General features: G+C 38.3%; 1 protein-coding gene across 1 annotated transcript; it reads right to left on the bottom strand.

Moving 5' to 3' along the window:
• Positions 1 to 7526: 7526 nt before the first annotated feature.
• Positions 7527 to 10985, bottom strand: LOC120257107. The gene is made up of 2 exons (XM_039264718.1): positions 9696 to 10985; positions 7527 to 9591 (listed from the first exon to the last, which is right to left on the bottom strand). Exons 1-2 carry the CDS (start codon positions 10685 to 10687, stop codon positions 8574 to 8576), a joined length of 2010 nt encoding a protein of 669 aa, XP_039120652.1. The 5' UTR covers positions 10688 to 10985; the 3' UTR covers positions 7527 to 8573.
• Between the last annotated feature and the right edge of the window lie 1215 nt (positions 10986 to 12200).

Below are 12200 nucleotides of genomic sequence, written 5' to 3'. Positions count from 1 at the left end.
TCCTTGCAATTTAGAATGAAATTGTGAACTCTAAATCAAGAAAATAAATATGTAACACAGATTATAAACATCACGTGTGCTTCAAGCTAGGTTGTCATTCAAGTTTCAAAAGTAAATCTTTTCTATCCACCATAAACTGCTCATAGTGATGACAACCGCATTCAAATGAAGAAAACACAGAACATAATCAATAAACAACACATCAAGTGCTTTCATTGTCATAGAATTTCAAGATCTTGTCTTTGGGGGTGAACATGTAACTGTAAGCTTGACTAATCCCCAAAACACTACAATTTTTCTCATATGCCCAAATCGAACACAAGATAGAGAACGAAATCACAATGTCTATTGTGAAATAATAGGGTTTTGCCCCATACCGTCGATGTGTGGTGGATTCTCTCAAGTTCTTTTGGGTTTGTGAAGAAGAACCTTTCAAGCTTTTTCACCACAAGGCTGGTGATGTCTCTGGTGTTGTATCCTCTGGTAAAATCTAGAACTAAAAAGATGGAGAAGATGGTTTCAAGATTTACAAGTGCTGGTGCTTTTGGGATGTGAAAAGATGTGATGGGAAAGTAATTTCTCTCTTGAAACTTGAACAACCAACATGGGAAATTCAGTAATTCCACCTGCCAAATTCTTCTCTTGTGTAAAACCTCCAAACCACCAAGGGCAAATGAGTAATTTACAAGCCAATTTAACTCCGCTAGTGCCTAGTTCGACTGACAAGCCCACATTCTACAAAGTCAAAGGACTTAATGGTTATTGAGTAAAGATAGAGGGATGATTTGAGCAATTCCTCTAATAATAATAAAAAAAATTTAATTATAAGTCCCTGAAAGTTTCAAAATATCCCAATTTTTCCCTCCAATATTTGAATTTCACAGGCACTCCTTCTTTTTCCAATTTGTTTATTTTTTAGTCCTCACGCCTCACTCTGTTAGCTTCATTTTTAAATAATTCTAAAATTGACATTCAATGTTGGCTGAAAAATCCCGTGAAATCCTATCCAACTTTTAAAAAGTTGTACGGATACCTATCACTTCAATCACTTTTCCCCATCTTTAATTTTTACTTAACTTTTATATGTGGAAATGCTACATCTTAATTAGAAAGTATAAATATTAAATATCAACAAAACATACTAATTAAAAAAACTTGTATTGTATGCGGAAACTCGCAATTAATTATAAATAGGAAACTCCAAAGCAAAAAGTAACGATTCTAAATGGAAAATTAATCTATGATCACCATTTATCAGGATTCGCAACCACCCAAACTGCTTCTCAATATCTGACAGCGAGATAATGAGTGAAGGACATTTTCGTCAAAACACTCCAAACTTTACTTTGTTTGCTGACAGAAAGATTGGAAAAAAAATTCATCAAAAAAGGGACTTACAATGTGAATTTTGAAACTTGCAAGGTTTTTGTGTGGATAACCGAATTTGTGGAGATTTTTTTTCATTTTCTGTAATAATAATAATAATAATAATAAATACAGGTTGGTTTTTGAAAATATGGATAAACCACTCCAATTAAAAAGAGTGCAAAAATAACAAACAGCCACATCACACATGTAGCAACAGTACAAAAACCCGACCACTAGGAGTGGTACAACAACAACAACTACAACTGGAAGAATAACAACAAAAAAAAGGCAAAAACTAAAGCGAGGAAGAGAAAAGTCCTCGTAGCACCAACAACAACCAGCACCAAAAAAGCGAGATCTAGCCCGTGATTTGATCATGCGCTTCCTCTGCCCGTCACATCACCAAACTCCTCTGAAAGTTGTCCTAAGAACTCCAAGCTGCGTCTGATCGTAGTGATGGAGTCTTTACACTTTACTCTGGCACCCTCCGCAACAGTTTGGTTTTATGTCTCACATTTTTCTTTAGTTGCCTTAATAAGTGATTGTAAGACTGCTACCTCCCAGTTTCATAGTAATTACAATGAAACCAAATTCAATGAATCATTATTATATTAATCAAGCTTTTCATTTGATTGGTTTTTTTTTTATAATAATATCTTTAGCTATGAATGGCGAGGAGGTGATCCAAAAAATATTATTATTATTATTATTATTATTATTATTATTATTATTATTATTATTATTATTATTATTATTTAGACATAAACTAAATTGTAAATAACAGTAAAAAAAGGAAGAATTTCAGCAACTCAAATTTATAATTTCTCATCTGCTTCTCATCATTCCTCTGTGCTTTAATACACATTATCAAGTTTGTGCTTTAATACACATTATCAAGTTTCTCCACCACAAAGCGTATTGCATGTTAAATATTGGCTTGATATCCTTGTGATGAAGCCAAAATCTTGATCTCTTTTAATCCAACGGTCTAGATTGCTCTATTGTTTATATAGAGTTATGTTTGTTGGGTGTTGTGTAATGAGAGAAAAGAAAGAAAGATAGAGAGGGTGAGTTCTCTTGTATTTGGAGAGTGAAAAGAGTGGTGTAGAGGAGAGCTCTTGTTCTTGCTTGATCTCATTAAAGCAAGGTAAGACCCTGTTTTTGAGGTAAGGCTAGTCCTTAGAGCTTGGTAATCCTCTTGTGGTTTTATGCCTATTTTTTATACTCTTGTACTCTTGTTATCCCCCATGATATAGTGAAGCATTGTTCTCCCTTGGATGTAGGCTTGTTCTTAGTCGAACCACGTTAAATTGGTGTCTCTTACTTTATTCTTGTAAGATTGGTTGTATGTTATCCTTGCATTGCCCATTCATTGTGTGATTGCTAGATATTGTGATATTGCACACCAAGTGTTCGACGAATTGCCACACTAGTTCTGCGCTTCCTCACATGCAATAATTGGTATCAGAGCTTCGTTCTAGGATTGTGGAGGTTGTCTAAGCTTGCAATTGAAAGAATTGGGGCTTGTATTGGTGGTGATTCGATTTCATAGCAATGGGTAAGGCAATGGAGTTTGAAAAGCTCAAGGAGGACAATTGGCCAATATGGAAGATAATGATGGAGGATCACCTTGTCTATAACGAGTTGGATCTACCACTATTGGGGAATGATGTTAAACCCTCATATATGAGTGATGAACAATGGAAGGTTCTTGATCGAAAATGCTTGTCGGTGATAAGGCCATGTATTTTGCCATCCATCTTGTTTGATGTTTATCAATGTAAGACCGCTCATGAACTTTGGAGTACTTTGGAGCAATCTTTTGAGCAACCATCGGGTATCAATAAGATGCATGCCATAAAGAGGTTATTTCTCTTGAAAATGAAGGATGGTGTCACGATGCGAAAGCATGTGAATGAGTTTAACTCTATTGTGGCACAATTAAAGGCTCTAAAGGTAAATCTTGATGAAGAGGTCTTATGCTTGCTACTTTTGAGCTCTTTGCCTCCAAGTTGGGATACTCTTGTTACTACCGTGGCAAATACAATGGGAAACAAGTTCAAGTTGAATGTTGTTGTTTCTTCATTGAGTAGTGAGGAGACTAGAAGGGCTTCTTCACAAATATCTAGTGACTCAAGTCAAGCACTAGCGACCTGTGAAAGAGGAAGGTCTCAACAAAGGGATGATGTTTTGGCTAGTAAGGGCAAGTCACAAGCAAAAGGAAGATCAAAGTCACGGGGCCGGATTGTTACTTGTTGGTATTGCAAGAAACAAGGTCATGTGAGGAATGATTGTAATCTTTTGAAGAGCAAGCGAAAGGGGAAGCAAGTTGATGGTGAAGCAAGCATAGCATCTCAAAGTGATGATGGAGTCACATTAAGCATTGCTTGTATGGTATCTTCTTCCATAGATACTTGGGTGTTGGACTCCGGTGCTTCATTTCACATATGCCCGGATCGATCATTTTTCTTCACTTATAAAGAGGTTGATTGTGGTAATGTCTACCTCGGCAATGATCGTGCTTGTAAAATTTTGGGCATTGGTGATGTGGTTATTAAGCAAGCAAATGGGAAGGAGCATACATTGACTAATGTGAGGCAAGTTCCCGAGATAACAAAGAATCTCATTTCGGCGGGGCAACTTGATGAGGCCGGTTATGTGGTTACTTTTGGCAATGGATCGTGGAAAATCTCCAAGGGTTGTATGACGGTATTGAAGGGGTAAAAGGATGGAAGCTTATATACTTTTCTTGGTTCACCTCAAAGATGTATGTCGGCAAGTGGACATGATGATGTGCATGTTTGGCATAGTCGGCTTGGACATCTTAGTGAGCATGGAATGAAGGTATTGCAAGATAAAAAGTTTATTCCTTTATTTGAGGATTCATCTCTTGAATTATGTGTGCATTGCATCATGGGTAAGCAACATAGAGTAAATTTTAAGAGGCATGAATCTCATGGAAAGTTGAAGGCATTGGAGTTGGTTTATTCCGATGTTTGTGGCCCTATGAATGTCAAGTCTCTTGGTGGTGCTTCTTATTTTGTTACTTTCATGGATGATTATTCTAGATGTGATTTTGATCATTGTGTTTATTTCAAGGGTTCCACATGTGGCATGTTTAATTGCTTGTTGCTTTATGTGGATGATATGTTGATAGCTAGCAATGATTGGAAGGAAATTAAGTCCTTGAAGCTCCATATGTCAAGGAAGTTTGCTACTAAAGATCTTGGCGTTGCAAAGAAGATTATAGGCATACGCATTCACCGAGATAGAGAGCATGGGAAGTTGTGGTTGAGTCAATCCGAATACATTGGCAAAGTTCATGAAAGATTTGGAATGGTTGATTGCAAACTGGTTTCTACACCTCTAGCGGCACATTTTAATCTATCAAAGAAGAGTTCTCCAAATGATGATAAATTTGAAAATGTTCTTTATACCTCCGCGGTTGGTAGCTTGATGTATGCTATGATATGTACAAGGCCGGATATTGCTTATGCAGTGGGGGTTGTTTCAAGGTATATGTCTTGTGCCGGTTGGGAGCATTGGCAAGCCGTCAAGTGGGTTCTTCGTTACTTGAAGGGTACACAAAATTTATGCTTGTGCTTTGGAGGTTCTTCATTGGTGGTTAATGGTTATGTTGATTTCGATTATGCCGGTTGTAGAGAGACAAGAAAGTCCACTACGGGTTATGTTTTCACATTTGGTGGTGGTGCGGTGAGTTGGATGTCTAAACTTCAAGACATTGTTGCCTTGTCTACTATGGAAGCGGAATATATTGCCTTGACCGAAGGAGCAAAAGAAGTGATTTGGTTGAAGCATGTGCTTAATCAATTTGAAGTGGTACAAGAAAAAAATATGTGTTTGCATTGTGATAGTCAAAGTGCGATACATCTTGCTAAGAATCTCGACTTTTCATTCTAGAACAAAAGCACATTGATGTCGGTACCACTTTTATTCGAGCTTGCTTTGGGCGTGGATATTTACGTGTTGAGAAAAATCCACACAAATGATAACCTTCGGATTTGTTGACAAAGGTTGTGCCCTACGGAGAAGACTTCTCATTGTAGGAGGCTTTTCCGGGTTAGTGGAGACAGTAACCCGGGATGTTTGGAGGATAATGCTTGATGCTTCATTGATGCTTGATTGAAGATTTGTCTTCAGTGGGGAGTGTTAAATATTGGCTTGATATCCTTGTGATGAAGCTAAAATCTTGATCTCTTTTAATCCAACGGTCTAGATTGATCTATTATTTATATAGGGTTATGTTTGTTGGGTGTTGTGTAATGAGAGAAAGAGAAAGATCTGAGGGTGAGTTCTCTTGTATTTGGAGAGTGAAAAAGAGTGGTGTAGAGGAGAGCTCTTGTTCTCGCTTGATCTCATTAAAGCAGGTAAGACCCTTGTTTTTAGGTAAAGGTCTAGTCCTTGGAGCGTAGTAATCCTCTTGTGGTTTTATGCCTATTTTTTTATACTCTTGTACTCTTGTTATCCCCCATGATATAGTGAATCATTGTTCTCTACGTGGATGTAGAGCATTTGACTGTAGAGACACGTTAAATTGAGTGTCTCTTACTTTTATTCTTGTGAGATTGGTTTGTATGTTATCACTTGCATTGCTTGAATTCGTTTATGTGATTCTTTAGGGTATTGTGATATTCGTGTACAGTGTTCGACAGATTGCACCCACTGGTTCAGCTTCCTCACGTACTGACATTGCAAAGCGGTGAGCCGTTAATTTGTTTTTGTTATTTTTTCTTTTTCTATAACGTTTTGCCTAAAGATGCCAAACAAGGGCATCTTAAACAAACAACAAATTCCATGAATAATGAAGTCCTCATCTTATTTTCCAGTTTTGAATTTTTTTAAATGAAATGTGATAAGTGGATGTTAGGGATATACCCAGATATGGAGCAAACTCAAAAAAAAACATTTATGCTTTCATATTGGGAAGATTTCTCCCGAAACACACACTTTACACAAAAATTTCGATTTTAAAAAGCCAAAAATTGGTTTTTAGATTTGAGATTTAAATGCCAATCATGGAGGTACATATAAAATGGTCAAATTACAATATTTATTTAAAAAAAAAGGACAATTACAACAGGTCCACATGGTTCCAAGCTGCATCCCAGCTGTTAAGGAGTTGGGATATATTTGGAAAAAAGTTTTTGAATAAATCATAATTTATATTTTTAAAATCAATAAAAACAAGTTTAATATGAGTTTGACTTTTGCACAACAATGCAATAGTAATCCTTTATTTTGTTCCATATCTAGTGCACTTATACACTAATGTTGTATTATTCTTCCATTATTCTGTTTTTTATCCGTGTTACTGTTGATAAGCTAGGCTGGACCACAATCAGACCAAATTACTTTGGCTCAAATCTGACCCTATTTGATTTTTATTAGGCTCAGACCCAACTTATCACAATTCAAAAATTAAAAAAAAATATTTTTTTACAAAATAATATAAATATATAAATAAAATTATTTGTATAACATTGATATTTTGTCACATAATTAAATAAATACAAATAAAGTAAAATAAAATGGCCAAAACCAAAGTAAAAAAAGTACATACATAATATATATGTAACTATTATATATTAATATTTTATATTTATATATAATTATTTATTTAATTATTTAATTATTCTAACTGGGCTAAAATTAGTATGATTTAAACCCAGTCTAAAATTCAATCGGGCCTATGTATTTGGTTTGGCTCTTTGGGCTATTTTCCTAAGCCCGAATCCTATAAATTTTGGGTTGGTTTGAGTCAACCCACAAGTCACCCGGCCCATGGCAAGTCCTACCTATGCGATTAACCTTTTATTTGTTTATCATAGAAAAAAAAATTTTGCACCAGCTCGAGCTGAAGCACTCATGGCCATTAACCAGTTATGAAGAATGTCAACACGAATTGGTATAAAAGCATATCTCAAATTTGAGTTAAATGTTATTCATCAAAATTTATCATAGTATTTTTTTTTTTTTTTGAAAAAAATGAATAAATCACTTCAATAAAATAGCAATTTATCATAGTATTTCATATTCTGTCCACATTCCTTATCAACTAAACATAAAAACCTCAATCGTATATTGTACATACCATACAAAGATTCCCTCTTCCCTTCTACCAAAACGATCAGATGTACTTTAGTCAGAACTGATTCATCTTATTTATTAACAATGAGAGGTGGTAATTATATTGATTTCAGATGACAAGTACACAAATGATCAAATATTCAGCATAAAACTAAGGAGTATCAAATGACATACTTAAATTGTTAAGAAATGAAGCTATGATGGTTTTCACTGTCTAAAGAAACCAAGCTCTCCACAAAAGCTAGGCTTTTGCAGAACTATTCAGGCAGTTATCAGTGTAGACGCACTCAGTATCTTCCTGCTCATTATCCAGACTCCTGTAAAATAGTTTCTCAAGCCATCTCAACAGAACTCTTCCACTGTGAATGAAAACCGGCCAGCCGCCGTCGATATCCAGGTATAGAATGCAAAGAAATAGAAAATCTGTGAATCAAAACATTGTTAATTGGATCCTCTAGCATCCATGCATCCATAGAACCTGGAGAATCATATGGAGCATTCACCATACAGAGTTTCCCTTCCAGCTGCACAAGAAACATAGCCCCCTGAACAATAATCTGGTAGCTAAAAAAATCAGGAACTGGAATTGAGTTGAACTTCTAACTTTCCAGATCAAAAGCAACTATTTGGTCAGGTATGACAGTGTTAACACCCTTTGTCCAGTATAGATAACCATTAGCATTAATTCCCTGGCCAGTCAGATAACAATCTATGCTACCAACATATTTCCATGACCATGTACCGAGGGTGAATACTTCACATCCCAGATCATAACTTTCAGTTACAAGGTTCATTTGACGGTAAAAGAACCTTACCACTATACACTTCTTTGTCATAGGATGGAATCCAAACAAACATTTTGGTGGACTCGTTGTCTTTGGCCGATTCACAAGCACTGACGCACAAAAGTTGGTCAACAAATGATTTCCATCATTGTATAACTCATCAGCAGCTTCCAGGTTGTGCATGTGATTGAGATGCATTTGTATAAAAAAAAACACGGCATGCACACATCTGACTTCATAAAGAGATGGAAATGAACAGAATATTTGCATACTCATACAACTGTATTAATGGAAGAGCTTAAAATCAGAGCATTACTTGTCCACAATAAGCTTGGCTCTGGCATGCCCTGCTTCTATCCGATATTGATCTCCTAACCCAAAATGGGCCATAAGGAGCCAGACCAACGTGATCAGCTCTCCCCCACTATTGAGTTGCTTCATGTGGAAGTAGCTTCTGCAATGAATTGCAGCATAACAAAGCATCTCCACCCAAACAGCACTGATTATCCTCCACCTTCTCCCTGTCTTCAAATCCAGCAATTTTTTTGCAAGTACACATGCATCAAACAGAACTGATTTGCTTCTGTCTCCTTTAATTTGAACTGATGGCACTTTGGTTTCCACCCGCAGAAGCTTCTCACTAGCTTGCTGTTGATCAAGCACTGCCTCACCACGCCGGAAAAAGATTTTAGCCTCAGCACAAGTGTCCCCATATCTGACCTGCCCAATCCCAGCAGTCAGCATAGAAGGGCGAACTAATAGTAGATATAACATGTAGTCTGATAGAGCCTTGCTCATCTGAAGGTTTCTCTCAGGTTCAGATTGTTTGTTTTCACAATTTCTGTCAGGTTCAGATTGTTCGTTTTCACGGTTTCTCTCAGGCTCAGATTGTTCATTTTTGTGGGAGTAAAAGCAGAGGTCAGTGGCAATGTGCCACAGAAGAATGCTCTCGTCCAACTCCACCTCCACACTCCAGCCCAACTCCTTGCGGTAGCCCTTCTTCTGAAGCGCCCATTCACCTCTGTAATCGCTGAAACGTTTGTAACTTTTAGAATCCTGTGCACTGCTTGCCTTGCCCTTGATCTCCTTGAATATGAATTCTTTGAGCTCATCGGTCACCGGAATGTACGTCGTGTACCAATATTTGTCCCAGGTGTCTTTCATGCCGATGGATTTCAGCGTAGTTTTGAATGCTGAAGACTCTTCATCAGCGAGGCAGAAACTGATGAGGCTGTATTGGGCCATGGAATTAGACCATCTCGGCTTATTCGTTGGTCGAAAACAAAGAGATTGTTGTGAACACCTTATCGGACAGCTGGTCATATCCGAGCTTTTTAAAAGGTGGAGAAAGGTCCATTCAGAGAAGAACAGGAGACCAACGGCGTAGCTCTCGAGAGCAAGAGCACCAACCAGCAATATATAAGCGATGGTCACATCGGCCTCCACGTAACCATGCTTTTTGGTGAAGAAGAAGAGAGAAGCGAAGAGAAAATGGACGAAAAAGTGAGCAAGCGGAGGAAGGGACCGGCCACAGTATGAAGCGCGGTGGCTTTGGTAAAGAGCTCTTCGTAGATGAAGGAAAGCTCAAACTCAATCAACTTGAACGCTTGATCCGGAGAACGCTTGAGAAAGAAGGACAGGCTCTCGTTCCGGTCATGGAATGTGAGGATAAGGTCCACCGTGAGGCGCTTGAATATATTGAAGAAATGGTGGGCTTTGGATACAAGCTCGACATCTTTAATGTCCTCCTCTTCGGTGTCGAGAGCTAGTGGGTTGGGCTCGGATTCATTCTCCACTACAATATCTACATGGAGGCCGGCTGCTGACATGCAAGAGTACTCTTCCATGAACTTGACGTAATTTGGGCCAGGGTCAGGGGGTGTTACCATGGACTTCCTCAGGCCGTCGACGCTGGCGCACATGAGAGACCAGGACCTCTCGCCGTAATTGATAATTCCGGCGAGGAACATCAGGAAAGCGGGAACTATGAGGCGAGTATCCGGCAAGGACTTCATGAAGGCATAGAGGGCCACGCAGACTTGAAAGACCAGACCTAGCAAGTGTCTCATCCAAAGCTCATTGTCTTCCAAGGAGAAGGCTGTGATGGTGTCTGGACCACCGAGGTGTAACAGAAGGAAAGGTGACCAAAAAGCAAGGAGCTCCGCGTTCTGTTTGAGAGAATGCTCCGCAGATTTGCAGTCATGGTCATCTTGGGTTTTGGACAGGATGCCGAGGGCGAAGGTGGCCACCCAGTCGGCGAGCAAGTAGGCCGACCAGAGGATGAGGCTTACCCACCATGAGGAGTTGCGCTTCCGGAGGCTGCCTGAGAAAATAAGGATGATTTGCAAGCTAAGGCTTGCCAGCATGAATGCCTGGAGATTCCAAGCATTCCATATTCTCTTCAACCACAAGAGCAACACCTCCATTTCTCCTCTAATTCAATCGCTAGAGTTTTCAGTATGGTTCTTCCTTCAGATGCAATGCAATCGTCTGATTCTATCTTTTGCCACTCGGTCCACTCCCAACCTGCAACGATGGCTTGTACGAGTCAGCATCTGATGGAAAAGACAAAATAAGCTCCCATCTCCGGCTGGTGTCCATTTTCCTCTCACCCTTCACTTCTACGAGTCAGCATCTGATGGAAAAGTCGAGAAGGCATTAGCAATAATTTCCCGACAAAATATAAATGATATTTGATATCCACGTCTAGTTGATGGGAAAAAACTTGGACCATATAGTCCCACTAGCGTTGTTTTTGTAAGAACATTTTGCCACGAACGATAGGGAGGGTCTCTGCCAAGAACAGAACCAACGGGCTAGTAGAGGTTGAAGCTCTCTCTCAGCCACAGGAGTCTATTTTTAGTGGGTTCAGTTTTGCTGGTGCCTATAAATATTTATATTTTATAATATTATAATCATAATTTTTTAAAGTGAAAATTCTGAGCAGCTTTAAATTTGTAAAAATTAAAGCATAGATTAGTTTCTGATCACATACTCGCTTTTAAAAGTCATATTTTTATACTGCGTAGCAGCGGATGTGAGCAGAGTGAGTTTAATTTTTTTGAGTGAAAATCTTGCGTGGGGAGTCGTGGTGCGGTAATCCGGCGTTGAGGAGGAAGTGGGGGTTTTTCAGTAGGATGCTAGAGGCAATTTATTGGGCCAGTTTAATTCTTTTTACTCGATCTCACGTCTTGATTTCAGTTTCAGAAAGTATAGAAGTTGTCTACACGTGAGCCTCTGTAATTAGCGTTTAAATCGAACTTTTTCAGTTTCGCAGGTATCTCGAAGGAGAAGTCCATGTGACTAGTTGGCGTTTAGTGAGTTCTGATCCAAGGTATTGAGTATGGTTTTATGTTAAGCGTTACATTCTGAAGAAAGATTTTTCGGTTTTGTTTTGTGCTCACATTTTTGTTGGAAGATATTGAAATGCTGAGAGTTTCCAGTTTTGGGATTTTTGTTAGTCTGCGAGGGAGATTTACCATTTGGGGTTTTGTTTTGTTTTGCGTTTTCAGTATGTATCTGTTATCGAAATAGTTTTTGATTGTTATGATTTGTGTAATATTTATATTATACGTTTCAGTTTAGATTTGATATAGTTGCGATTTCTGAATGAGGTTGGCGTTTAAGAAATGAGATGTTCACGAGTTTAACGTTTGTTGTCTCGTTTAAGATATTCTCGTCTACTGTTTAACAAAATGGGTCTACTGTTTAACATTTTTATATCTACGTTTAATAAGCGAGAGTTTCTGGTTTAAAACCTTATATTTCAGCTTAAACTTTTTGTCGTCTGCGGGGCTTGTGATTATGGCGGTCGACCTAGTTAATGGGCGTTGCTTGTTGCGCTAGGGTTGTGGAGACCTTGTTGAATTGAAAGTTAACATGACCCCTCGGCCATTTGGGGAGATTATTCGAAGGGACAGATTTCTGCGGTTAGTTTGT

This window comes from Dioscorea cayenensis, unplaced genomic scaffold, assembly GCF_009730915.1.
Source record: "Dioscorea cayenensis subsp. rotundata cultivar TDr96_F1 unplaced genomic scaffold, TDr96_F1_v2_PseudoChromosome.rev07_lg8_w22 25.fasta BLBR01001868.1, whole genome shotgun sequence".
Classification (NCBI taxonomy): Eukaryota; Viridiplantae; Streptophyta; class Magnoliopsida; order Dioscoreales; family Dioscoreaceae; genus Dioscorea; species Dioscorea cayenensis.
This window is presented reverse-complemented; position numbering and strand designations above follow the sequence as displayed.